This window comes from Talpa occidentalis, unplaced genomic scaffold (assembly GCF_014898055.3).
Source record: "Talpa occidentalis isolate TD23 unplaced genomic scaffold, MPIMG_talOcc4v2.1 talOcc4.8, whole genome shotgun sequence".
Taxonomy (NCBI): Eukaryota; Metazoa; Chordata; class Mammalia; order Eulipotyphla; family Talpidae; genus Talpa; species Talpa occidentalis.
In genome coordinates this window covers 88,884,689-88,912,255 of record NW_023605194.1, presented here as the reverse complement: position 1 = coordinate 88,912,255, position 27,567 = coordinate 88,884,689, and the positions used below count along the sequence as shown (strand labels likewise).

At 48.1% G+C, this 27,567-nt stretch overlaps 1 protein-coding gene across 1 annotated transcript; it reads left to right on the top strand.

Annotated features, from left to right (window-relative positions):
• The first annotated feature begins 259 nt into the window (after positions 1-259).
• On the top strand, positions 260-27,567 carry MTARC1 (mitochondrial amidoxime reducing component 1). The gene is made up of 7 exons (XM_037496674.2): positions 260-546; positions 4,155-4,328; positions 8,730-8,892; positions 10,446-10,586; positions 14,787-14,848; positions 14,954-15,025; positions 21,591-27,567. The coding sequence occupies exons 1-7, from the start codon at positions 260-262 to the stop codon at positions 21,715-21,717; spliced, it is 1,026 nt and encodes a 341-aa protein (XP_037352571.1). The 3' UTR covers positions 21,718-27,567.

Sequence of the window (27,567 nt, the reverse complement as noted above, 5' to 3'; positions counted from 1 at the left end):
GAGAAACGGGTCGCTCGCAGCCGGGCGGCGGAGGTGGAGGGGCAGAAGATGGTGCCGAAGCTCAGCCTCCGCCTTCCACCCCGGGGCCCGGGGTCACCGCCCGGGAGGAGGTCGCGCGGCTTTGATGCGCCGGGAAGGGCCGGCCTCCTCCGGGCCCCGGGCCAAGGCTGCTCCTCCCCCAGTGGCCCCGGGCTGCCGGGCAGGCGCGCTTCGGCGCTGGGTGCAGCCAGAGCGTCGGTCTCGCCCGCCTGCGCTCGGCATGGGCGCCGCGGGCTCCTCCGCTCTGGCCCGCCTGGGCCTCCCGGCGCCGCGGCTCCCCGCGCAGCCCCGGCCGGCTTGGCTGGGGGTGGCCGCGCTGGGCCTGGCGGCCGTGGCGCTGGGGACGGTCGCCTGGCGCCGCGTTGGGCCGGGCCGGCGCCGGCGGCGGCAGCAGGTGGGCACCGTGGCGCAGCTCTGGATTTACCCGGTTAAGTCCTGCAAGGGGGTGCCGGTGAGCGCGGCCGAGTGCACCCCCATGGGGCTGCGCAGCGGCCACCTGCGCGACAGGTAATACAGGGCCCGGCGGGGTGGGTAGGGTCCACCCACAGTTCCTCCCTCTGCGTTATAAAGACCCTGGAAGCAGGGAGGGCAAGGAAAAAGGACCCTCACCTCCCAAGAGCAGACCCGGGGTGCCCGGGAGGCTGGGCCTTTGTGTCCCGACCCGCCTTAGGGCGCCCCAGGATTTGCGCCCTCCGGGGGTGTGGTATCCGCCCCCTGTGGGGAGCCAGCGCGCCAGCCAACTTCTTAAACTCCATTTAGCGGAGGCGCGAGCTTGAGGGAATTGGTGCTTACACTTCATTTTTAGGAATCGTCTCTTGAGAACTTGGGGAAACTTGGGAGTTGCAGAGATCAGCCCCCCAAAGCACACCGAGTCGGAGTGCTTAATCATCAGGATAGCAGTTGAAGTATAAGCGTCTTGCAGCTTGAACGTGCTTATTTCCCCTAATTATTTTCCCTGATTCTCTCAAACACTCTTCTGCAAGTAAAGAAGCTGAGGGTCCATGCCACAGGGGTCTTGGACCCAGGGCTCTCGGTTTCCGTCACTCACTCTTGCTTTGTGAAGAGTCGTTGCATCAGTGCCCTAGCTGGGTAGTCACTTCTGCATGAATTCCTGGGGGACAGCGAAGGTTACAAAACCCCAGAGCCACTGCTTTGCCCTCTTCTGGGTTTGGCTTCATGTCAGCACCCACCCTCCCTCATTGTAAGCCTGCCATTTAAACTCCTTTCTTCCAAAACAGGCCTCCCCACTTGGGCAAAGAATGCCCAGGGCAGACTGGGCTGTATGTGCCCCCCCCCCCGCCCCCCGCCCCCCGCCCCCCCCTTACCTCTCTAGACACTGGGCAATTCATGACGTTGTTGGAAGGAAATGCCCCTCTGCTTCAGGAAGGAAGCCAAGAATCCAAGCTACTCCATGGTTTGTCCAGTGAACTCTGAAAGATGGTAGAATTCATTGAATTTGCTTTTTTAGGCCCAGGAAGCAAAAGGCATTGTAATTTTACTCTACCCAGTCAAAAAACATTAATTTAGCTCATATTATAGTAGCTAATGACAGAAGCTGGCATTTGTACCAGATGCCACGGTAAATTCTTTATTTTTGCTATCACATACTACCTGAAAAGTAAAGCAAAAGAAGCAAGCAAAGCTCCCAGTTTTGGGGAGGAAATGAATCTTCCTTTACCCTGCTAGGTCCCTAGGCTGGAAAATAATTAAACTGACACCAGAGAATAGTAAAAGAAAAGACTATCTTACTCACCTGTGCATGGAGGCCTAGGCACCCAATAATGTACCCAGTGGAACCTGGAATCGGCTCATTCCAGTGAGGTTATATGGTCTCTAGAAAGGGGCAATCGTTTGAGGGGAAAGACAGAACAAAGAATTTTGCAGTTTGCAGAAGAAGGGATTTGGTAGAGTTGATGTGTAGACGCATTGTAGACAGCTTGCCAGCCTTAGTTTGGGGTAATAAGCCTCTAAAGGTGGCTTCCCATCTCCTCCCTGCCATGGACAGCTCCTATTTTTAGGGAGATAGATAATAAGGCAAAACAGCATTCTTGTATCTTCTATCCTCAATTAGTAACTGATTCAATGTGACAAGTGTCAGGTAACATTGAGAAGGGGGCACCAGAAATTCTTTGGGCTGGTCAGAAATGACCTCATAGCTTGAATGGAATATTAAAAAGGGATTATGTATTTTCTGGGTACAATGGAAAAGCCGATAGACTTTTCCTTCCTTTGTGGGAAAAACCTCAGCTCCTTCTACTGAATGATTCTTCCCTGTGCATCTCCTTCACTCTCACACAGCACACTTTGCTTCTGGGTGCTGGGCTTCCTACCACAAGCAGTTGTCTGTGGCACCAACTGGGTTGCCCATATTCACGGCAGGATTATTCACAGCAGCCAAACAAGAGGAACAGCCCCAGTGCCCTGCAGTGGTTGAAAAGGGAGACATGGTCTGCACACACACTGGAGCAGTATTCAGCCACAAAAAGGAATGGATTTCTGACACACACACCACAGCATAGGTAAATCTCAATAGCATTATGTTAAGTGAAATAAATCAGCCACAAAAGGACAACTATAATATGATTCCAGTTATTGCAAAGATCTAGAATAGGCAATTTCTTAGAGACAGAAGTAGGTGAGAGGTTGCAAGGATTCAGGCGAGAGGGTACTGGGGAGGGATTGCTTAATGGGTGTAGAGTTTCTTTTTGGGATGATGAAAAGGTTTTGGAAATTGATAGTGGTGATGGTTTCACAACATGGTGGATGAACTGAAAACCACTTAAGTGGGCACTGAGCATTGTTGAGATCACACTTATTTGAGTATCCCTTCTTGGTTTGATAGACATTTGAGCTGTTTCCACCTCTGTTGCTATGAATGCAGGTGTATGAGCTTGAGCACCAGTTTTCAGTGCTTAGGGACATGTCCTTTTGCATATGCCCAGAGTTATATGCTATTTATATCTTCCCACAATCAAACAATTAAAAAGAAAACTCAGGCTGGTGTGTGTGAGGGCAAGGGAGGCCAGAATGACTAGGAGAGCAGCTGGATTCAAGAGTTAGGGTTGGCTCCTGAAAGCAGGAACCATGAGGATTTTGAGTGAGGGGGAGGCATGATCTGAATTTACAATTGAGAAAGATCAAGCTACTTTTATTACTAGGAAGAATGAGTAGCAAGAATATTCATGAATTAGTATCTGTGATTTAGGAAGGACAGAGCTCTATCTGTGTCTGGGATGAAGGGCTGATAAAAATGCAGTTTGAGGAGGAAAAAAAGGCAGTTTGGGAACCATATTTTCTAGGGTGACTTGACAATTCAACCATGATGACCTGCTGGAAGTGACACAGGGATATTTTTAATGAGCTAAAGTATCTGCCATGTGTTCTTCTTTTGTCTGTGGTCCCCAGAGTACAGGTTCCCTTCTGTAATTGTAGTCATTCTCTCTGATACGAGTTTAAGTTAGCAAAGTCTTTCTTTGCTAACCTCACAAAAATGTGGTTTTTTCCTGGAAATGTTTCTTTCTATTGCTCTTGATTCTCCATTCACCTTTTTCTGGGAGGTACATCTAGTCCAGGAGTACGGGTCAGGAAAAATATTGTCCATGTGAACAATAGACCTTGTAGCAAATTGCAGAATTCACAGTCCCAAGCATTGAGACATAGATTTTTTTTTTTTTAAGGAGGGCATGGAATTGTCCAGGTGTCCATGGCTTTGTACGCTGCTTAACTGAACGCTCTATTCCACCAACAGTTCTTTCAGCAGAGCCCCGTGCCTACTGTCTGCCAAGCACTGTGCTTCCTTCTCCCTCATAGTCTTCTGTGAAATAGACTCTCTCGTTTAATGAAAATAATCAGACCTCTGGCAATTGAGACAAAATCATAGTTAACCTCTTTGATTTCTGTGCCATCAAAGGGCAAAATGTTCCCCAGATATTATGTCTGATGCTTGAGTGATTATTAAACCCTTTGGAATGAACTGTCACTCAGTCATGCCTTGCTGCTGGGTTGATGTCCAGTACAGACACACACCAGCTCACACGTGGGGTCGAGGTGGCTCCTGGAGAGCCCCATCGCCCCTCGTGGTGATCCCTGCATGTCTTCTCTTTGGAAAATGGCAGGTTTTGGCTTGTGATCAACGAGAAGGGCAACATGGTGACGGCCCGTCAGGAACCTCGTCTGGTCCTGATTTCCCTGACCTGTGAGGGGGATGCCCTGACCCTCAGTGCAGCCTACACGAAGGACCTGCAGCTGCCCATCACCGCACCCGCTAGCAATGCGGTGCTCAAGTGCAGGTAGGAGAAGGCGGCTCTCAGCCCTGGCGTCAGAAGTTCTCTTGCAGCTTTCAGGAAGGGTCGACTGACGACAGATGGAATCCTGGGAAACGATATCAAATGAACCGTTGTCTGCAAATGTGTTGATGGGAGATGGACAGACTAAAGTCCTATGTAGAAACCATGGGGACAAAGAGTGTTGATAGTCAGCAAGAGATAAATGAAACCACAGATGGGTAAAAGGGCAAAAGTGGGGTGGGGGTAGCTAAGGAGCGTGTCCTGGAAGAGGTGAGCTGAGATCTCTGTATCTCCGGTGGCTTTCCCTAGTCAGCCCTTCCAGAGCTGAGTGAGGGAAGGAGTCACAAATGATGGTGTGACATGGGGTATTTGCTTCTACCGGCATTGGAAGTTCCAAGATAGAAGTGAGCAGCTGCAACCAAAAAATGGGGGCCTGGGGTCCCTGACATAGTGCGGACGCTCCTTCCTTAACATCTGAGGAATTATATCAGGAAAATTAATTTCTAGTAAATCATGTCCAGAATCGATTCTCTTACCCGTTTTGGGAAAATTGAAGTAGAGTCTCATTACTCTATTTGTACGGTTTTGGGCATTTTGATTAAAATGCAATGTGAACGCTCCAGGAAGTGCATCACATCAAAAATATGTCTTGGTAGAAAATGTCTAAAGACCTCCCAAACTCAAAATGCCATACCAGGGCATCCCTGGTGGTGCAAGGGGTTAAGACACAGCACCATGAAGCAATTCGCAGCCTCTGCAACATGAGTTCGATCCCCAGCCAGGGAGGTGACCCACATGGCCCAGCAGACCTCTCCTGACTCACCTGCTGCTCCCCTCAGCAGTGTATTTCAGTCAATCCACCTGTTCTGTTCCCCACTCTGTCTCTGGTGAATCCTCTCACCCCCCACACCTCTGGCCTGTACCCCAGTTCTTGTATACATAAATAAATAAATCTCTAAAAAAATGTGATACCAACATATCTTATATAATATCTTAGAGTTTTAAATATGACAGATTTTCATTTACATGTGGTGGTTTTCTGTCTGTAAAAGGAATGCATATTCATAATTAAAGATGGCAAAATAGCAAAAAAAAGAAGGAAAACAAAATCCTCCTGAGATCATTTTGACATATTTAGTTATTATTGTGACATGTTTTCTTTTTGTCTCTATGACTTTTAAATTCAAATTGAAATAATATAAAAATCAGAGTCATGAATATTGTTATACAATTAAGTTGATATGTTAAGTATTTTTTGATATGTTTTTAAAAGAACTTCAGGAATCTCATTTTTCATGTTGGCATAATATTTCATTCTGCTTCTAACATGTCTCCATGATTAAACATTTGTTTGGATTGTTTTCCATCTCTTCCAGGTATGAAGAAGAATGTGGTAAATATCTCAGCCTAAATTTTGTTTGTATTTCTTATCAACTCTTGAAGGAAAATTAAGTAGTCATTTTGTGAGAAAAAAGAGTCTGAGTCTGATAAATGTTTGATATAGGTCGACACATGGTTTTCTGCCACTAAGGGGATAGAGAGAATTGGGACTGTTAGGTAGATTATTGGGGCCAACACCCTCCTCCTGTGCCCACATCATCAGGGCTTTCAGGAGCGTTTGGATTTTACTTGTTTGTGCTTGGGTCTTCAGGGCCAGAGGGATGCTGGGTCAGCATCATACTGGACTGCTTAGGGCACCGGAGAAACATGGGGGCAAAGAAGAATGCAGAGAACATTCTGTGCATAGATAGGTGCTGACTGATGAACCTGAACCCCACCACCTACATTTGGAGGCTGCCATGAAAGAAAGTGTCAGGACTAGGCATGGCTAAATGCTTTTGATAACCCTAATAGATGCAGATGCTTAAATAATGTAAAATACTTCTTGTCAATCTAAGTCCTAGGCAGCCTCCTCTCTACTGCCTGCTGCTGGCCTTTCACCCTCCTGTACACTCAGCTGAGGAAAAGCCCTAGGACTGACTGGCTGTAAGGGTTTGTCCTGGAGGAAGAGGCTGGTTTCTTTGAACAGGCACCAGCAGAGAGCCATCTAACAGGGAGGGGGCACTCGAGGATGTCTACGTGCATTTTGGTAATGCTGCCATTGCTCAGGGTGCTGGGAATGGACATTTTAGCCATCCCACTACACACTCTCTCTCTCTCTCTTACTCATGCTCAGTTCTGCAAATCTTCCCTCTTTTATAGTGGATTTAATTTTGGAAAAAAGCAAGAAAGTTGTTTGGAGTTAAGTATGATGAAGAAGGAGGTGATCAAGTTATGCAGGACTTTTTTCTTGCTTTAAAAAATATGGTTAGATTCAAAAGTAGTAAAGTCCACTTCTTGTGAGTCTTCTGAATTAATGATTAATATTAGATGAAGTACGATCAGTATTAGGATGACCATGATTTATGCAGAATCATAAACCACTCCTATGCTTATTTGTTATTTAAATTGATTCAGCTTTTGAAAACCTTAAACACACTTATTTAAAAAGGAATCCTTATGCTTTCCTTGTGTATATGCTTTCCTTGTGTGTAAAATTTGCCAGGCATAGAAGGCAGGGAAACATTAAATACGTACAAATACCCACCCTGTCTCTGGTGACTCCTCTCACCCCCTGCACCTCTAGCCTACACCCCGGCTCTTGTATGTATAAAAAAATAAATCTTTAAAAAAATAAAATTGCCTAATTCTAAGTAGAAACTATCACCCCAAGAGGTCTCTGGATCTAGTTCTAGTCTTTCTCTTTTGAAAAAGATGTACATGGCATGTTACCAGATTCAAGACTTGCCATCACTAGACTGCAGGGTTAACATGGTGGGGTCCAGCTCCCCTGGTGTTTCTTTCCTCAATAGTTATGACGTACCACAACTCCCAAACCGTCCTGCTCACAAAATATCAGGAGACAACACTGCAAATCCCTCAGGGGTGTTAGCAGCAATCATGACAAGCTAGATTGTTCTTGTTAACTACATTTTAGATTCTATAGAACATTTGCACACCAAATACTTTGTCTAGTTTTATGATTGTATCAATTAAGTAGTCAGGCCTCGCTTATTATTTTTTTTTAAGTAATAACAGAATCTTTATTATTTCAGTTGTCTTCCGGCCATGTATGCTTTCTTGTTGATTTTCTTTGCCAGTGACTTTTAGGCCACTGCTTGTATCTTGTGACGTATACCTGTGAGAAGCTGCATGAGGCAGGACATTTTTCTATTTGAAGTATTGCTCCAGCTTTGTTTCTTTTTTCTTTTTCTTTTTTTTTTTTAAAGATTTGTTTGTTTATTTATTTATTTATTTATTTATTTATTTATTTATTTATTTATTTATTTATACAAGCACTGGGTACAGTCAGAACCGTGGAAGAGTGAGAGAATTCACCAGAGCCAGAAAGAGGAGCAGAACAGACAGACTGACGTAGTACACTGCTGAGGAGAGCAGTGGGTGGCAGGAGAGGTCTGCGCGCCATGTGGGACCCTCACGCATTGGCTGGGGATCTAACCGGTGCTGCAGAGGCTGTGGGCAGCTTCACAACCCAGTGCTCAACCGCTGTGCCACCAGGGAGGCCCTCCAGCTTTGTTTCTTAAAGCAGTGTCAGACAGTAAGTGGAAGTTATCGGCTGCTGTGTAGTAAAATATGATTTCTCCCCCAGGCGCTTGTGCCAAAGCAATCAGAATTAGGATTCAGATTATTTTCACAGGTGAATTGTCTTGCAGTGCTTTGGCATTGCTTAATTAACCATATGGGAAATAAGAGGAAGTACAGGAGGGCGACTAAGACTGGGCAACCTTATAGGATCCTGGGGAGGAAGGTGCTTATAGGACAATCTGATAAATAGTGCTTGGCTCAGGAGATGTCAAGGGACATGATTGCAAACAGGCTGATGGTTGTCCTTTGGGTTTATCCTTTCTGATCTTTCATATAAAGGTATTAGAGTGAACGAACAGAAATCAGTTTCCAGAATGAGGAAGTGAGGCAGGAAGAAAAAGCATAACACACAGATTAGCCAGGACCATTAGTCAGACATTCTGATGGCTATCCAGCTGAGTGAACCAGATTTTGCAGTCATTATAAGTTTTCTTTCTACATAGATCCATTCATTTCCTTCTGGAGAACTCTGTCTTTTCAAACTATGATCTCACTGTCTTCTCCCTGCATTCTTCCAGGGAGGGAGGTAGAGGTAGGCAGCACTTTAGTTTAAAATGAGGGACAGCAAGGCTGGAAATGGCTTTCTTTTAGGGGCACATAGTGGTCAGAGGCAGGACAGGTTGAAACAACATCTCTCCATAATTCAGTAACTACAGCCACATCGCAGCTGGCTGCAGCTTTTCTACCATGTGGAGGACATGCCAGAGACCCAGATTTTTCAAAGCACTGACCCTTCTTTGCCCTTGCTGCCCCCTGCAGAGTGCACGGCCTGGAGATCGAGGGCAGGGACTGTGGTGAGGCCGCAGCCCAGTGGATAACCAGCTTCCTGAAGACTCAGCCCTACCGTCTGGTGCATTTCGAGCCTCACATGCAACCGAGAAATTGTCACCAAATAGAGGAACCATTCCCACCCACAGACCAGGTCAGGGGAGCATGCTATGGCTTTGGCCTTGGGTGTGTCCCATGGAAGGCAGGCTTTTTTGGGGGCAGATCTCCTGAACTCTGCTGTCATTGTGCTTGATAGACCGCAGGCAATGGGCGGCAATTGTCCTTCTCCTGGGAGCATCATCTGCACTTTTTGATTTGGGGACTCTTGCATTTTCCCCATGAATATTTGCCTATGTCATGTCAGCCTGCTGGTGCAAAACTGTTGTACACCAACACCTCTCCCTTTCCTTTCTGTGATTGCTTAAGGTGTTCAACATTTTAATGATTTGATGGCATTTGTGTCGGCTCGTAGGTGGCAAGTGTGTGCAGGTGCAGAGAGCCATACTCTGAAAACGCCATAAATGGCAAATATTGCAATAAAGAGAGTCCCACAATTTTTGGGTTTCCCAGTGCATTTAAAAGTTCTGTCTGTACTAGTGTGTTCTGTTGAGTGCGGAATAGTAGTCTAAATAAAATGACTAGACCGGCACTTACAGGAACACGGTGTACAATGCACAGTGCTTTGTAGCTCAATTACTATGGCATCTAAAAAATATGGGCCTCTCCTCTCCTGGTGGCGCAGTGGTTGAGCACTGGGCTGCAAAGCTGCCCGCAGCCTCTGCAGCACCGGTTCAATCCCCGGCCACCGGACGAGGGACCCACATGGCGCGCAGACCTCTCCTGCTGCCTGCTGCTCCCCTCAGCAGTGTACTTCGTCATTCTGCCTGTTCTGCTCCCTGCTGACTCTGGTGAATTCTCTCACCCTCCCACACTTCTGACTGTACCCAGTGCTTGTATAAATAAATAAATAAATAAATAAAATCCTTAAAAAAAAAGTTTAAAAAGGGCCTCCCCTGGTGGCACAGTGGTTGAGCGCTGGGCTGCGAAGCTGCCTGCAGCCTCTGCAGCGCCGGTTCAATCCCCAGCCACTGGCACGAGGGTCCCACATGGCGCAACAGAGCCCTCCTGCCGCGCCCGCTGCTCCCCTCAGCAGTGTATTTCGTCAAGTCTGCCTGTTCTGTTCCCCACTCTGGCTCTGGTGAATTCTCTCACCCCCCTGCGCTTCTGACTGTGCCCAGTGCTTATATAAATAAACAAATAAATCTTAAAAAAAAAAAGTTTAAAAAGATATATATATATATATATATATATATATACACTCAACGGAAGTACTTAACATTGTTGTGGAGTTGCATATCTGTGGAATCCATGTAATATTTTTCATCTCACATTATATAGTCATCAAACCCATTCACTTCACTAAACTTTTGAGAAATTAAAGGCTTAGAAAGGTGAGGTGACTTCCCCAAAGCCACTGGCCAATGGCAGGTCTAAAATCACAAGTCCATGTTCTCGTCATTCCACCCATGTAATTCCTGTCATCTTCAAGTCTTCTTGAGGTTTCTGAATCACCATGATATTTCTATAAAAAGAATTAAGGGATGCTTAGAAAGTGTGTGCATCCCTGTGTGTGGGGGGGCGGGGGTTAGGGTGACTGCTAAGAAATTCCTGTTTGAGACACGCGTTATGATTTCTGTTTCCTCTCAGGTCGCTTACCCAGACGCCAGCCCATTCCTGATCCTCTCTGAGGCTTCGTTGACTGATCTCAACTCCAGGCTGGAGAAGAAAGTGAAAGCAATTAACTTCAGGCCCAACATCATAGTTTCAGGATGTGGTGTCTTCGCAGAGGTAATGCTCAGTCTTCAGTCTTCTTTGCCCCTTTCCTTGGATGTAATATTTACTTGAAGGTGTGAGAATCTTTGCTATTGGGTTAGATCAGATGAAGGATGATTTCCGATTTTCCCTGTTATCGCACAACCGCCCGATTTTCCCATTTCTCGAACAGATGGTCAAAACAGTTTCTGTGTGGAAACGAAAGCAGATGCTGGCCTCGAGGACCAGGGTCTGAGACTGTAAAGATAATTCTTAGGAGCTGGATTAGTTCTTGACCGAGATTTACTTAGCAGAGTCTACCAGCACCCTCAGGTCTGCAATAATTTTGCAACAAAGTGAGTCATAAATTTTTCCTTTTCCTGGTGTACATCAAAGTTATGGCTACACTATACTGGGAACAATTTTAGGGGAGCAGGTGACAAATCTGATTTTCAGGGTACAAACCTGCCTCTGGTGGGTCTGGAGGAGGGGAGGCTGGTGGGGCTGCTGGAGCTAAGAGAGCAGGCTGCCACCCCCACCAGGAGAAGGCTCAGGACCTGCATGGAGGCTTCTGGAAGGCAACCCACTGGTCATCTCAGAACCCAGCTGCAAGAATTGTGGTCCTTTTCCACTTCGTTACTCTTCACATCTTAAACCTTCAAGGGTGTCCACTCATCTCCCCCCACACACAAGCAAGGAAACCCGTGCTGCCTCCTTTGCTCCCCTCCCCCTAGATCCATGCCCTTTCCTGTCATCATGACCCTGACCGTTGTACCTGTGAGTGCTGCTTCTAGAAGCTTCTCTCCTTGTCCCTATCCTGTCTGCCCTTGCTCTTCTGCTGTTTGTCCTACTTCTTACTCAAGCAAGGGCTTCCAAGGATCCCTGCCAGCTCCTCCTCTCTCTCCCTGCCTGTGATGGGGTGGCCCTCTCCTGCAGTTTCCCCACTTCCTGTCCCATGAAGGTCCTTCCCAAATGCCCCCAGTGCTCTCCCTCTAAAGTGTGGGGTGCCCTTTCCAACCACTTACCAGAAACATTTCTGTTGGTGACAAATTCATACTTACAAGCTCTCTGCCCCAGTCCCCCACTTCCCCAAAGGTCTTCCTCTGATGTCACAGTTTCTGGCTCAGGTGCCATATTTCTCTCACCCCCACCTGGACCTAAAAAGTGTCCCCTGGTGCCTCCCTTCCCATGTTCCTTCCGGCCACTCCACACCTGCTCTCTTTCTGTCCTCCCACCCTCTGGACAGATCCATGGTCCCTCCTGGTGTTGCCCCAGCCCAGCCCACCCCTCCCTTCCCCCAGTCTCCACTGTGATCTGTACTCCACAGGCAGTGGCAAATGGTCAATGTTACTGACTTGCTCAAAAGCCTCAGTGATCCCCCATTTCTTAAAAGATCCCACTGCCCACTGTCCCTTTAAATCCCTCCATCAAAATGCTTTGGCAGCCTTTATGCTGAGACTGAAAACTGAGTTACACGTGGGGGCTAGAACCCGATTCATGTCTGTAGGGTAAGTGAAAATGATATCAGGCTTTTCTGCCCTCCCGCCATTAAGGATTGATGATGGATCTGCGGTCCTGAATGCATGCCTGATGGCGGGCACCTGGAGTAGGGTGTGGGCATTTGTAGATGGGATTCACCTGGGCTGAGAGACTGGGCTTATAAGGGCAGCATCATGGGGGCACCAGCAGAACCACGAGAAGAACGAATAGAAGAGCAGAGAAGCAGAAGCAGAACAAACAGGAGAACCATGAGAAAAGCAGAAAACAGAGAAGCAGAGAGAATGAATGGAAGAAACACGAGAGCAGCAGAGACCACCTGACAACGCTGCAGAGCCCAGATAGAGTGAAGACTTGCTGGGGGCTGGGAGGCCTGCCAGCCTCCTGGCCCCCTGGCACCCCTGCCTGCTGTGTGCCTGGTAAATCCTGATAAAAGCCTGTGAAAGCCACTGAGGCCTCCAGAACTCACTCCTTCACCCGTCTGCTTGGGTCATAGAAATCCTGCTCCATCTTCCTGGCCCACTACAATGTCCTTGGGTGTCCTGGTCACCTGCAGTCTGGCCCTCAACTCTACTTAGAAGCCCTGGCTTCTTCTTCTTTTTTTTTTTTAAAGATTTATTTATGCAAGCACTGGGTACAGTCAGAGGCGCGGGAGGGTGAGAGAATTCACCAGAGCCAGAGCGGGGAGCAGAACAGGCAGAAGGACCGAAGTACACTGCTGAGGGGAGCAGCGGGCGGCAGGAGAGGTCTGCGCGCCATGCAGGACCCTCCTTCGCAACCCAGCGCTCAACCGCTGTGCCACCGGGGAGGCCCCAGCCCTGGCTTCTTAAAAGCCCCATTACAAGCTACCTCTTCCCTAAGCCTGTTCTGGAGAGATGCCTCCTCCATGGCCCCCTGAGTTTGCCTGCCCCGTACCCGGCTTGTCTCTGTGAGTTTCTTGCCCCCTCATGGAATGTGCTGTGGGAAGTCTTTCTTGGGGTCCTCTCCAGTGTTCTGGGCTTACCGTGCTGGCTCAATGTAGAACTTTTCCTTTTTGTCTCTGTGCTAAATAGACTTTCCTATGGTGGAATTTTTACCTTCTGTATCTGTGCTTCAATTTTATGTGTTTATTGCACATGAAAGAGGCTCTGGAAATATTTCTTTAATGAATAATTAATTTCCTAGGGGGAATTCCTCTCCTTTGGGCTCTTTTATGATTTTTATGACCACAGCGCCCTCTGATGGAGAAGTGTGCGCAGAGCAGGCTGGGTGGCTCCCGCCCCAGGTGCCCAGCTTTCCCGCTGTTAGGAAAAGTTCAGGTAGGATGGCTTAAAAAAAATCAAGAAAAATCCTCTAAAATAATTATTTCATTACATATTTTCAGAGGCATATATGTAAATTAATACTTGCAAAAGATTAAAACTAGTTTTATGATAGACAGCATTAAAGTTATGAAATATATAAAACATAAATGAAAGAAATAAAGATAAACAGATTACTATGAAAAAAAAAAGTAAAAAAAAAAATCAGCAACACGTATGTCAGTTGGTGCAATTAGCTAAGCACAGCATTATGAAACTATCCACAGCCTCTGCAGCACGAGTTTGATCCCCGGCTGGCCAGGGAGCTACCCACATGGTGCAGCAGACCTCTCCTGTCTCCCGTTGTTACCCTCAACAGTCAGTCTGCCTGTTCTGTTCCTCGCTCTGTCTCTGGTGAATCCTCTCACCCCCCACATCTCTGGCCTGTACCCCAGCTCTTGTGTGCATAAATAAATAAAATTTTTAAATAATTAAATACCATAGATATTTAAATCCTGCTCCTGGAACTCTGCCTCTGTCTAGTGACCCACATAGGACTTCATTTTAAAATGAACTTCAGATGTTGCCTCTCAGCCCTCAGACAGCCCAACCCGCTCTTCTCTGAGGGTAAGGACCACAGGTGCCTTTGACACCTCGGTGCCCTCCCTTCTATGATTACTGGAGTCCTGACCCTTCTCTGTGATTCTGGAAATCTCTGCTGCTGTAGGTCTCAGCTTCTCCGTAACCTTCTCCAGCCAGAGCAGCTGGAAGGTGGGTCCCTCCAATCCCTGGGATAAGGTTGCTTCAGTTAAAACCACAGGCAGCTCCTGCCTCACATGGCTTTTCCACCATTTCTCTGTAGAATACTGCTCATTAACTTTCACATATGGTGTCCTGTCTCGCTAGCCTTGTACTTCAAAATAGGCCTTAATGACCAAAGTTACAGACAAATGCCGCAGAGCCTCCTGGGCTGAGCACTTGGTGAAAATTCCAGGGGATGCAGAGAAATAAGCCATCGGACCTGCTCCTGGCCTGGGGAGATGTAAGATCAAACACAAGCTTGAAGGATCTTAATCCACCTTAGGCAGGAAAAAAGGGACTCAGCACAACTTAGAGTAACCCCCTCACCATACCCTCTCCTTTTCCACCCACTCTCTATGTGCCCCCTTCCCTACCACCCACCCCCACTCCCAGGGATCAGGGTGGCTTCCTAAAGGAGGAGACTTTCAATCCCTGGATATTCAGGAGAGAGAAGGAGCCTTTCATTTCAGGGTCATGAGCTGATGTATCCAAGACAGGGAGGGGACAGGAGAGTGTGTGGTTCCTCAGGACTGATGTGAAAGTTTGCCATTTTTGATGCATGTGGCTTGGTTAGTGTCAATTCGGGTGACGTCCCTACACTGGTGTGTCAAGGCTGGGGCTCAGGAGTGCTGCTCTGAATTTTGTGCTTTGTTCCCAGGATTCATGGGATGAACTTCTTATTGGTGACGTGGAACTTAGGAGGGTGATGGCTTGTTCCAGGTGAGCTCCCAGGCCTGCAGGGGGAGAGAGGGGGGAGGGGAAGGGAGGGGGGAGGAGGGAGGGCTTTCTGCTTTGTCCTCTGCCTGACACTCTGTGTATGTCCAGGTGCATTTTAACCACCGTGGACCCAGACACTGGCATCATGAGCAGGAAGGAGCCACTGGAGACCCTGAAGAGGTAGGGCCAGATATTTAATGTCTTAAGAGGAAGTAGTGAAAATCCACCCTCATGCAGTCTGAGGGATCCGGTGCCTGGGCGCTTTGGTCTCCAAATGTCTCCTTTCATAAGTAATTTTTTTTTTTTCATTTCAAATTCATGATCCAAACAAACCAATTTAAAAAAAAAAAAAAACATTGCTTGGGTATTTTAGCAAATTTTATTATGGGCTGAGTATTAGATGATACCAAAATATGTTAGGTGTGCGAATGACATTGCAGAGATACAGGGATTGCCTATCTGGTTTGGAGAAGCACATTGAGATAGGTGTGGGGGAAGCATGTGATGTCTGGAACATGCTGTGTGTTATTTTAGCAAAAAGAGAAAAAAAAACATGCTAATATCTTTTTTTAAAGATGTATTTATTTATGCATACAAGAACTGGGGGACAGGCCAGAGGTGTGGCGGTGGGGGGGGGGGTGAGCGGATTCACCAGAGACAGAGCGGGGAACAGAACAGGCAGACTGACTGAAATACACTGCTGAGGGGAGCAGCAGGCGAGTCAGGAGAGGTCTGCGTGCCATGTGGGTTGCTCCCTGGCTGGCTGGGAATCAGCTCGTACTGCAGTGGCTGCGGACAGCTTCATAGGTAACTCCGTGCGCCACCAGGGAGGCCCCATGCTAATATCTTGACAAATAAAATCTGGGTGACAATTTTGTGGTCTACTTCTATATTTGCTTTAGAATTTTCATGAAGACTTTAAGTGAAAGATACACTGAGAATAATTTTAAGTTGCATGGGAAGATAGCATGTGCAGTATTTACTTTTTTGTTTTGATCTATATGAGTTTAGTTTCTAAGCTCGAGTTTAAATAAAATGCTCAAGTAGATAAAAGACGGGGAGTCTAAGCCAAATGTTAGTGGAGGTGCTTTTTTGGCAGTGGAATTCTGGGGGTATACATGGGCCCTCCAACATTTTCCAATCAAACTGCGTTTCTGTGGCTAAAAGGACAATTCAGGGCCCATGTGTTTCAGCGCTGTTTTTGGCCAAAATGAGGACTCAGCCATTGCTGAGACTCTGAACTGGAGTCTCTCATCTTCATTGGTCCTTTCCATGTGGGATGCTGGGCCACAGGTGGGGTGTCAGGTCTCGTGTCTGCAGCCCCTGAGGCCCTGGGCTTTCACCCCAACATGTGTCCGAGGTATTATTTATGGGAGGGAGCAGCAAGGGTTCAGGGAGGGAGCTGCCAGCCCCCAGGAGACCCCAGTGACCATCCACACCAGAACCACGACGACCGAGCATGTCAGGGGAGCTGATGTGTGCGGTTTGTGGGACCAGACTCCTCCCTGGCCAACCCCCTTTCTTCCACCTCTCACCAGCTTGGGGCCTCTTGAGGGCTGCAATCTCTTTTCCTTTGAATAGCACCCATCCATCCCTGGCGATTCTGCCTTTCCAGAGGCTCCTCTTGCCCCTCGGTGGTGGGCAAGCTGTGGCCTGGCAATGACAGGTGTCTTCCAGCCAGCTCGTGTCCCCAGACCTGAGGCTCTGGCCCCTGAAGCGTGGGTCAGGAGCGCCAGGCCCACCAGGGAGATGGCTGACCTTCGAGGGCCAGTGCAGAGACAGGCAGGAGTGAAGTGCTGAGGGAACTTGGAGAAAGCAGGCCTGTGGGGGGTGCAGGGTGGGGGGTGGGGGTGGGGGTGGGGGGTTGTTCAAGGATCCCCTGAAGTAAAGAGCAAATGACTGTGGTTCCTCAGGGCTCCCACCACTGGGTGTGGATTTGCTGAAATACTCTAAGAGGGGCTACAGAGCAGCCTAAGGCCAAGTCCATCCTTTTGTGGGATGTTGTGTATTTCTGAAATACACTGCTGAGAGGAGCAGCGGGCAAGTCAGGAGAGGTCTGCTGGGCCATGTGGGTTGCTCCCCGGTCAGCCGGGGTATCGAACTCGTGCTGGAGACTGCAGACTGCCCCATAGGCTGCATCTTAACGCCTTGCGCCACCAGGGAGGCCCTGTTTTGTATTTCTTAAGACTTAAAACAACATTAGTTAACTTCTCTGTGAAAAGCTGATATGATGGAATATGTAGTGTCCCTTAGATCTCTTACACTCGCTCCCAGGAGAACTAAAGTAGATTTTAGTTCTAGGGAGCAAGAGGGGGGCTGTTTCCAGCTGAACTTTACCACTTATTTGGAAATGCATAAAAATTAATGATAGGTGGATGACGATGTGCTAAGGGAAGGAGATAAGTTGTGAGAAAATGTCCAGGGTGGAGTCATGTGATCGGCCAGTAGGTGTTTGCTGTAAAATTTTGTTATTTGTTGGCCTGTTTGAGAATTGTCTTAGTGAGAGTTGGGGGGCAGAGTCACCCGTACTCCTGAGAGGAGGAGGACTTTGAGCAGCAAAGATAGACCACACCTGCTCTCAGCCCCTATTCATCACCGACGGAATAAGCCAGCTTATCCGGCTTCCTGCTGCATCCCGGCCTCCTGTCCCAGGGTGCCCCTCCAGTCACTCAGCTGTGCAATTTGGGGGCTTGCCCATTACCCCTTTTTCTACATCCTGTTTTCTCTCTGGCCTCCAGCACCTTGCTTGGTGTCTGCAGCCCTCTCGCTCTGGATCTTGAAAGTCTGTGTTTGCAAGAGTTATCACCTTCGACTTGAAGGCGAGCTGTCTGAATCTTCAGTGCCGCTCCCTGGGGCCTGTGTTTACAGAAGGATAAGCGACTCCAGCGTAGAGTAGAGCAAGGCAGATGCGGGGTCAGTCCTAATACCCCAGGAGACAGTGTAGCGAGCCTGCGTGTCTCCTGTCTCTCACTGAGATTTAAATTGCCACGCATGTAGTCATTTATGTCCTCGAAGGACAGGGGGCTGCAAATCCCACCTGGGGTCTCAGTCATTCCCACACAGCAGAGCTCAGAGTGCCTGCATCTGCAGGAGGGGGTGCGGGGGTGGGGGGACTTTGTCTGTAAAATCCTCACCTGGCTGGGGAGCACTGTGAGGTCTGTCTGCTGCCTGGAGAATATGAGGATGGAATTACCCTTTTAAAGAGAAGGAAAGCTTAGGATGTTTATTAGATATTAAAGTTAGGTCGGCAGGTTCTTTTTTGTAGTTAAATATTTGAAGCATTTATTTTTCTTCAAAGTTTTATTGCTTTACCATTTGTTTACAAAAAATACAAGTTTGGGAGTGCAGCTGCACTACCCTCACATGCTTCGCTTCCCTTGCCCTCCAGCAAGGCACCAGTTCCCAGACCCTACCACTTACCTCCCCAGACGTGCCCCCCAACCACCACAGTTTACAATGACTCTCAGAGTCGTTTTTGCTATGTTTTGCCAGCTTGTTTTCTGTGCTTGTTTATATTCCATGAACGAGAGAAACCATCCTGACATTGTTTTTCACTTTCTGATATAATTTCATTGGGTGTCATCAGCTCAGACCCATCCATATGGCCCCCAAAGCCCAAGGCACGATTTCATCCTTTTCAATAGCCGAGTGGCAGACTTACCCCCTTCTTGCTGAGGGGAAGGTGTCTCCCACGCTGATCCTGCATCTCAGAGAGTGGCAGGAGGGCTGTCCTTGCTACCACATCTTGTGCCCAGTGGAGAGAACACAGCACATGGGCGTCTAGGTACACGTTTCATTGGACACGTGGACACTTTGACTATAGGGACGTCTGTCACCAGCCACTGATGTCAGGCTGTGCCGTGCCAAAGTCAGAGCAGATAATGGTGGGAGGCTGTGGGGGGAGACAGACACCCCCTCCTAGTCTGCCTCTGTCACTTGCTACCTGTGTGACATTGACAAATCACTCAGCTTTGGGAAGCTACTTTTTCTGTAAAATCTGGACTCATAATAATACTTCTGGTGGATCAGAATCAGGCAATAAATAGAATTTTTTAAAAAAATAGGCGGTGAAATACTATAGACAAGGCCCCACGTGAGCTGTCATCACAGCGCCTCTTGTTTACTGACCTGACACTTTACTCCACTGAGGAGGGGTGTGCATTGAGTGACACCCCCTCAACCCCCGCCTCTTGCTCAGCCCCTGGCTCCTCCTGGTTTTCACATGCTGTTTGTGAGGGGCTCCATGGGACCGGCGGGAGCAGAGACCCTCCTAGGCACGGCCTGTCACTTGCCAGCGGGCAGAGACAGCAGCGGGCGGCGCTCGCAGGTGCACAACACTCTGCAGCCACCGCACCTCCCGCACACTGCGCCCCCTGGTGGGGAGACTTGCTGAAGGGAAGCAAAATGAAATGAGTGGTTGTATGTTTCATATTTATTGAAAGAGAGGATGCATTAGGAGAGAAACTTTTGAATGAACCTGTGATTTAGCTCCCAACACGTCTATGTATTTTGAAAATAATGATAAAAGATCCAGGTACTGGGTGACAGTCTGTTGGAAAAAGCTGAATGTACGCACGAATCTATAGCCTTATGTAATACCGCCTCATCCCCACCAGGGGTCGCTGGTGGTCTCCTAAGTGAGTCTCCCAGCCCCTGCTGCCTAGGGAGGCCACCACGGAGCTGGTGGTGGGGAGAGACTGGGGGAGGCAGGGGCAGTGGCCCAAGGGAAGTCCTGGCAGCCTGGGCGAGCCCAGAGCTACTCACTGCCCCACTCCTTTCCTAGATCGTACAGTGAGCGGCCACCTGCCTACCAGGTGACCAGACCTGCTTTGGTACAAACTCACTCCCTTGCCCCATGCTGGGCTGGGAGGGGAGGTGACTCCTTTTGGTCTTGCACCCTTGACATCTCTGGTGGGAGAGAGTGTGCATGTGAGTGGTTGATGGGTGGGAGCAGGCTAAGCCTTTGTGTAGAAGAATAGCTGTTGGCCCCCTCAATTTTACTTAGGGCAGCTCTTGGCCTCGGGAGGTGTGCAGGTGACCATGGCTCACACTGGGAAGAAGAATCCAGACAATGTCACCAACCAAACCAGGCTTCTGACCACATCCTAACCACTTAGATCCCTGTTCCTGGGCATGGCAGTTACTTCTCTGAGCTGATAGAAATTCCCACATAGGTTTATCATAGGGTTGAAAGAGATAATATTTGCGATGCCCTTTATAAACTATGAATATATGACATGCAGAGCTCCAATTCCCCATTCCCTCCCTGAGGGAGTCAAAGTTCAGGACCTCATGGGGACTACAGGGCTGGGCAGCAGAAAGAAATCCCAAGCCAGAAAAGTGGCAGATTCGCCTTTGATTCAGAAGAGGTCACCCTCCCACAGACACAGTACCCCAAATGTCCCTGGGGTTGCATGCACACAGGAGAGACAGGCTAGGAGTGATGCCCGGGTTCTCAGTTCCAAGGTCATTGCAGAGACCTGACCAGGGAGGGAGGCAGTACTCTTGGCAGGGCTGGCAGCCTGGGTCAGTGGCTAGTGGGTTTCATTTATTTTTTGATTTATTCATTTCTTGCTCAACCAGCGCTGTATGTGTAGGACACACGGCAATGGCTGCACAGAATCCACGCAGCTCATATGGTGTCTGCAGTCTGGGAAGTGGTGGGGGAAGAACGGAGCATCTCCAGAAGGGGGCGCTACATTTGACTCACTTCCATTTCTCATTCATCATTTCTGACGTGAAGACCAGAATTCAAACTTAACTGATGCAATTAATTTTTTTAAAAGGGAGGCAGAAAGAAACAAGTGCTGTCTTTAAAAATGTTTTCACTATTAAAAATAATGTAAAATTGAAGTTAAATGGGAAAGTGAAGGAAAACTTTGTGCAGGTGGAGGAAAGATAGGGTACATTCAGCATGTTACTCCCACACACCTGCTCCTATGCACACTTTCAGGGGCTTCTAGTGTTTTCTGCTTTACAAAGTTATTCACGCCACTAACACATTCATCAGCTCAGCAAACACCATGAGACTCCTGTGATGCCAGCACCCAATGTTGGGGTGAGGAGGCTGGGGAGGTCAACAGAGCCCTATTCTCCAGGAGTACCACCTGTCACCTGGCAGGCCAGATAGACAGACATGCACCCTGACTCTGAATGTTCAAGGGGCAGGCAGAGTAAATAAAAGGTGACCTCACTCCAGCTGCAGGATCCTGGGCTTCCTTTCTGCGAGCTGTGGCATTAGAGTTGGGTCTTGCAAAAAAAGGGTAGAATTCCAAGATGGCAATAGTGGGAGAACAGTGAGCGAAGGCAAATGAGGTGGTGCAGGAAGGCTCTCAGCATGTGACAACGAAGCTGGAGCTGGAGGGAAAGGTGTGAAGGATGATGCTGGGAATCTGCAGGTGGGTGGTCTCCTGACAGAGGAGCAGGAGGAAGGATATCCAGGAGAAAAGAAGAAAATACATATTGAATGTCTGACCTCTTAATGCTGAAACAGAGAGCACTGCTTGGAGAAAAGATAAGGGGAGGTGGCCCTTGGTTCCTCTTCTCTAGCTTGTGCCCAGGCAGCTCCCTGCACCACCGGGAGGCACTGTTCCACAGACTGGGCAGGGGAGGGCGCTGTCCGCTGCTGGACAACATGGTGGCTCTGTGTGAGGTGGACCCTCCTGGCCACAGGGAAGCAGCCATGTGCTGTCTGAGCTCTCGCTTCTGTCGGCTGTGACTCATCATGATTTCTCTCCTGCCGCAGCTATCGCCTGTGTGATCCTTCTGAACAAAAGTTATATGGAAAATCACCTCTGTTTGGACAATATTTTGTTCTGGAAAACCCAGGAACGATCCAAGTGGGAGACCCCGTGTACCTGCTGGGCAACTAATAGGGTCGTAGACCTGGTATTGATGCCTAGAGAAATGCCCTTGAAGAAGCCAGCGCTTGAAGAGCAGGGTTTTGGAATGGCCACTGCAGCCTTTTCTTTAGAAAAAAATTTTTGGCCAAGATTTCCCTTTTTTGGATTTTCTTGTATCTCAGTGCTTCCGGGAGCTCAGTGCACAAAGCAAAGAAGTAACTTAGTAAAACTTCTGGAAGATCCTTACATGAGAAGAAAGGTTTCTGAAAACTCTATGGAACTATGATTGTGGGATAATTCTCCTTCTTCACTCACCTACCAGCACATTAACTTCCATCATCAATAAGTGAGTGAGAGGAAAGTTCTGGAATGTTTTAATGCCCCAATGCATGGTGAATGAAGTGGAAGCCCACTATCTCCCCATGTAAGACTGGAAATACATTTTGTTTTTTTCCTTGAGCCCTGGGCTTGCTTTTGAAGGGGCACCAAGAGCCTGCCTGTCAGGTAACTGAAGATGTTCACTTGTCATGCATCATACATCTTTCGTACATATCTACAATTTTTTCATGCATCTATTGCTTTTCAGATAGTGTCGATGAGGATTTGATGGATCCTTCATGGCATGCATTGCTGCTACAGGACAACAGAAATATTAGGGTAGAGGCCTCCCTGGTGACTCAGGTGGTTGAGCACAGCGCAATGTGAAGCTGTCTGCAGCTTCTGCAGTGCGGGTTCGATTCTGGCTGGCTGGGGAGATACACACCTGGCATGGCAGACCTCTCCTGTCTCGCCTGCTCCTCCCCTCAGCAGTGTATTTCAATCTGCCTGTTTTGTTCCTTCCTCTGTCTCTGGTGAATCCACTCACCCTCCTGCACATCTGGCCTGTGCCCCAGTTCTTGTATAAATAAATAAATCTTTTAAAAAAAAGAAAAAAAAAGAAATGTCAGGGTAGAAAATCAACTCATAAATCAATAAAGTGGGGGAAAAAAGATGAAAATCAACTTAATGTGAGCAGCCGTGGTGACACCCTGACATGGGACATGAGAAAAGCAAGAGAAGCAAACCCTTTCTTGCCATGAAACAAAATGTCAAGTCTGTCTCCCTCATGATCCAAAATTTTCGAGCACAGGAGGCGTAGTCTGATGTCTGAGATGCTGTTGGATGTTGCTCAGGGAAATGCCCGCGCAGAGAACGGCCTGACAGCTGCTGCCACCTGGCGGCCCTGCGTGGTGGCTCAGCCCATGCTGTTGGAAAACTTGAAAAATGCTGGTGGGTGGGTCTTAGTTTTCTATCCTAGGAAAAGTTGTTTAGAAGGGAAGCCGGTGTTGTGCTTGGTGTTGTCTGCTGGCCTGCCGTAGGCAGTGGGTTTCCTACAGCACTCGGAGGGGCTGTGATGTTGCGGGTCCTGCTGGGTTCTCCATGGCAGGATGCTCCTCCCCAGATTCAGGTGAAATGGAGCTGAAGTCCATGGATGAGAAGAAACATGATTGTGTGGTTTGAAATAAACCATTGAAAACCCTTCAAAGGAGAAGAGGAAACCATGCCAGCTGTTTTAAAAAAAAAAAACAATATTTAATTTTCCTACTGATTGAATTATATGACTCTTAAGATCTGATGAAATGTATCATTTGCCCTTTTTTCGCTTTGATTGTATTAAGGAGCTGACTCAATCATGAAAAAATGTTTCAAAACTGTAAATAAAGGGAAGTGACTTACTAGCTTCAGACTAGTTTCAGACCTTACTAGCTTCCTGGCTCACCATCTGAAGTCACCCAGTTTCGAGGGTCAGACTTTGAGAACGGATGTAGGTGAAGGTGAGAGTCGGTAATTCTGCCACCGGCCCGGAGCTGGTCTCTTACATGGGCCAGCTCATACCAGCCTCCCGGGGCAAACAACCATCTTTGAAGGGCTGTCAGGAGAGCAAGCTTTTATCCAAGGGCTGTGTGTTTTCCACAGCCTCTCAGAATCACTGGGACGTAGCCTAGCTCGGAGATAAAGGTACGTGTGTGTGTTTTCTGCTCGGTGAATAACTGCAATTTGTTTTCTGCACATTTGGTGTGATGTGGAGGATGAAAGCAGTCAGCTCATCTCACCCATCGCCTCCCCCGGTAGGTCCACTGTAGCTGGAACTACGGATAGGTGGAGGCAGATGTCAGAGTCCAACAACGAACTTTATGCAGGAGCTTGGGGAACCCAGGACAGGCTCACATAGGAGTTAGGGAACCACTTGGCTATGGATGGTCTGAGAGCCCCGTCCTTAGGGATACTTCCCGAGGCTGGGTAGGGAGCTTTTCCTAGATATTTAGCATTAGCACACGCTGAATGCCTACCTTGGATTTTTAATCCTTTGCAAGTAGTCACATCCACTTTCTTGGCGACCAGACTGAGTGGGCCACACCTCCTGCTGGCCTGCCACTCCCCGCATGGCAGAGGACCCCTGGTGGTGGAAAGTCTCCTACTTCTCAGGATGTGTGGGAAATGCCTGTTAGAACAGAGGGTCCCGTGGCCTCTCGAGTCTCAGAGTAGTTGCCCAGCCTTCTGTCAGTGAGATTTAAAAGCCATTTACTTGTGTTTATTTTATATTTAATGAGAGGGTTCATGCCACAGGCAGGCCTAATGTCTCGTTTATTTTGGATACTGAACGTTTGCACACAATTCCACTTGAAATATAGGAGCAGGAGCACAGACCCTCAGGAAGGTCTCCTCCTGGGTGTGGGTGATGGGCATTTGAGGTCAGGCTGATACCCCCCCTTGGTGGGCCTATCATTCTGGGTGTCAGCTTCATGCAGCTGTCACTGTGGAGCTACAGGCCCAGCAGTGGCTATCTGAGGGAGAGGAGAAGGGACAGAGTGGGAAAGATTCTGGGCAGCCTGCTCAAGGCCCACTTTCTTGGCTTTTCCACAGAAAATTTAGAAATTTGCTACCAGGAGAGAGAAGAGGCCACTTAGACACACCAGGTCAGAAAGAGATCCAGGTGGGCTGATGGAAGTGAGTCAATTGCTATCAATGAGGAACATACTTTCTCTCCCTCAGTGATTTGGGGGATCCTCCTCCTTCTGTGATATGGGGTACCCTCCTCCCACCCTCCTCTCCTCCCACATGGATGTGATGTGGGGGCAGGAGATGCACTTGGGGGCAGCTGCCCATGTGGCCAAACTCAGGAGAGCCTGACTAGCAGGAGTGCCTTGGGAGGCCCTTTGTGATACTGTCCCTGAGAGTTATGGCAGCTGGTGGCCAATGCTGAGAGTGTGACAGGTGAATAAAGCCCACAATGGTGAATCCACTGAGTGACCAGTGGTCACTCACAGAAGCCCCGAGCCTCTCAGACCAGACATCCCTCCACTGTAGGTCCAATCGGAGTATTGGAGCCAGGCCACACCGCTGCCCTCTCCTAGCCACCATTGGGCCCAGGAATTTGGAAGATTGCCTGTGAAAAAAACCCCATAGCAAAAAATTCCATGGGCCAAAACTGTAGGAAGTGCTGAATGCCTCACTCCTTTTCAAAGGCCCAGCTGCCGGTGGAAGGCTGTGGGGACCTGCAGACGAGAGCACCACTCTCCCCAAGGCGCTCCTTCTGGTCTCTGGAGAAAATCTGCTCTGAACTCTAAGGGAGCACCAGCCAGGGGCAAGAAGGGTGACCAGCAGGAGGTGCCTTCTTGGGAAGTTTCAAGCTGTTAACACTTGGAGGCCTCGGAGATGCTTCCTCTCGTTGTCTCCCTGGTCCCTGTGACTTGGGTGGGAGGATGCGACTGAGGCTAAAGAGGCTGATGGTATGGAAAGGGTGTCTTAGACCAGCTCTCCTATCACAGGCCGAGGGAGAAGTATTCACTTTGCTCTCATCTTCCAAACCTATTCATGTATGGAAGGGTGTGCCCTGATAGAGAGGTGGGGTGACACGTCCTGGCCTTGCAGCAGTACCACGTGACACATTGGACCAGGCTGCCTGCTGCACCAGGGAGGCACCATCTCTCTGTCTGCTGGCTTTCCCTTTCCCTCCCCTTCCCTTTCTCAGTGAGAGCTGCCTCCCCCACAGGAAGCACATACTCACTTGTTCACTTCATACTGTGATCTTCTATCAGAAAGAACGGACATTGTTGGCTTCTCCATTTTCATAGAAAGTGGACAAGTGTGTTATTTTAGTGTCTGAAGTTATCCCATTTCAAGCCAGCAGAGGAATCTGGCTCAGCATTTAAATGTTCTTGGAATTGGGATGATAAAAATGTGCCTGCAATTAAACCTTTGTCTGCTTGCGCTGCCCTGTCTTCAGTGGAAGAGGCCCAGGCCTTGGTTTTAACTATGATCCTGTTTTCCCTGAAAACATGACTAATAGGGGACTATTGGGGCCTCCTGGGGCTAACAATATGAAAGCCATGTTCTCCCTAGCTCAGAAATAGAAGTTGATCTGATGACATTATTAGTCTTCCTGGACAGGTTATAGGTTATATTATGGAACAGGCTAAGAAGTGACTTCCATCCCTATCGTCCAAGATTGATCATGATAGGTGAGTCAAGTTCACACATTTGGCTCTTGACCAATCCAGTCAATCACCCTGGTGGTCCACAGTCATGCTCTACCTTCATAGAACATTCCAGACTGCCCTTCCACCAGCTTCCCTCATGAAACCCATGGTCCTTGACAATTGCCTTTCATTCTCTCTACCATCTCCACTTGTCCCTGGCCTGCGTCTTCAATAGTCTGGACTCTGGTCCATATAGAGTCCTTTGGAATGGAGGTCAGGTACCACACCTGTCTCTCTCTTTGGGATTTGCTGGGAGTATTGTAAATAAAGTATTGTTGTCACGATATTTCTAGTGAATATTTTTATACCCAATAAAGTCTCAGAGAGATGACATTGGCTTGGGCTAGAGAAGGGCCACCTCTTCATGACTTGCCCAGCAATTAAAGGAGCTTGTTAGTCAGTCGGAGGCCCAGGACGGCCGAGGACAGCTGGAGAGCTCTTCTTTGCAAGCAGCTCTGGTTAACATCAACCAGGAAAGCCCTTTGTAAACACATGAATAATTGATCGTGCAGCGCTCACATAGCTACTGAGGATCTGAGCCCCGATGACTCATTTGCGAGCCATTCCTGTCGTCTGGATGCCATAACATTGGAGAAATGATGATTGTTTCTTGGAGATTCTTCTGTGGCCAGAGTTGCCAAGACCCAGGCTGTAATGGTTTGTTATGATGACCTTTGTTATTCCATTAGGCTCAATTGCTTTAAAAAATGATGTGTGCATACTTTAGGAGCGATTTTACCCTTTATGTTGACCTGACATCATAGTTTATATTACGCACTGTATTAATGACAGAGGAGTGTTTTCATGTCCCAAGGACAAATTTTAACAACCATAATCTGCCCTTAGTCATCATAAATATAAATGTATTGGTCAAACAGATCTCGTTAATGTGGCCAAGATAAATGCAAGTCTATATTTTAAGGCCGTTGAAGTCCTAGAGAATGAATATATTTGGAGCTTTTCATGGGGCTAAGAAATCTTGTATATGTGCTATCAAAAGGCTGAGAAAATGAACACTTCCCCCTCTGGTTTTGAGTTGGACAGATATAAATGTTTCTTGGGGATGTCAAGTGAGATTGTTCTCATTGTTTCTGGACACCATTAGTGCCTGTGGGGTGAATCTTAGTTCTTAAAGCCATATTCTTCTCATTATGCTCATAGGGCTTTGGAAAGAAGCGAAGATTTCATGTTCTAGGCATATGTTGCTCAACCACATTTTCCTGAGTTACACTGCGTTGTAAAGTTTTAATTGTATGCATCCTCCCTCTGCCCCCATGTCTTGCTTCTTATAAACTGTGTCCCTTCTCTGCAGATGTGTGTGTGACATTTTGCTTCATTCAGCTGGCAATGCAAGTGCTGG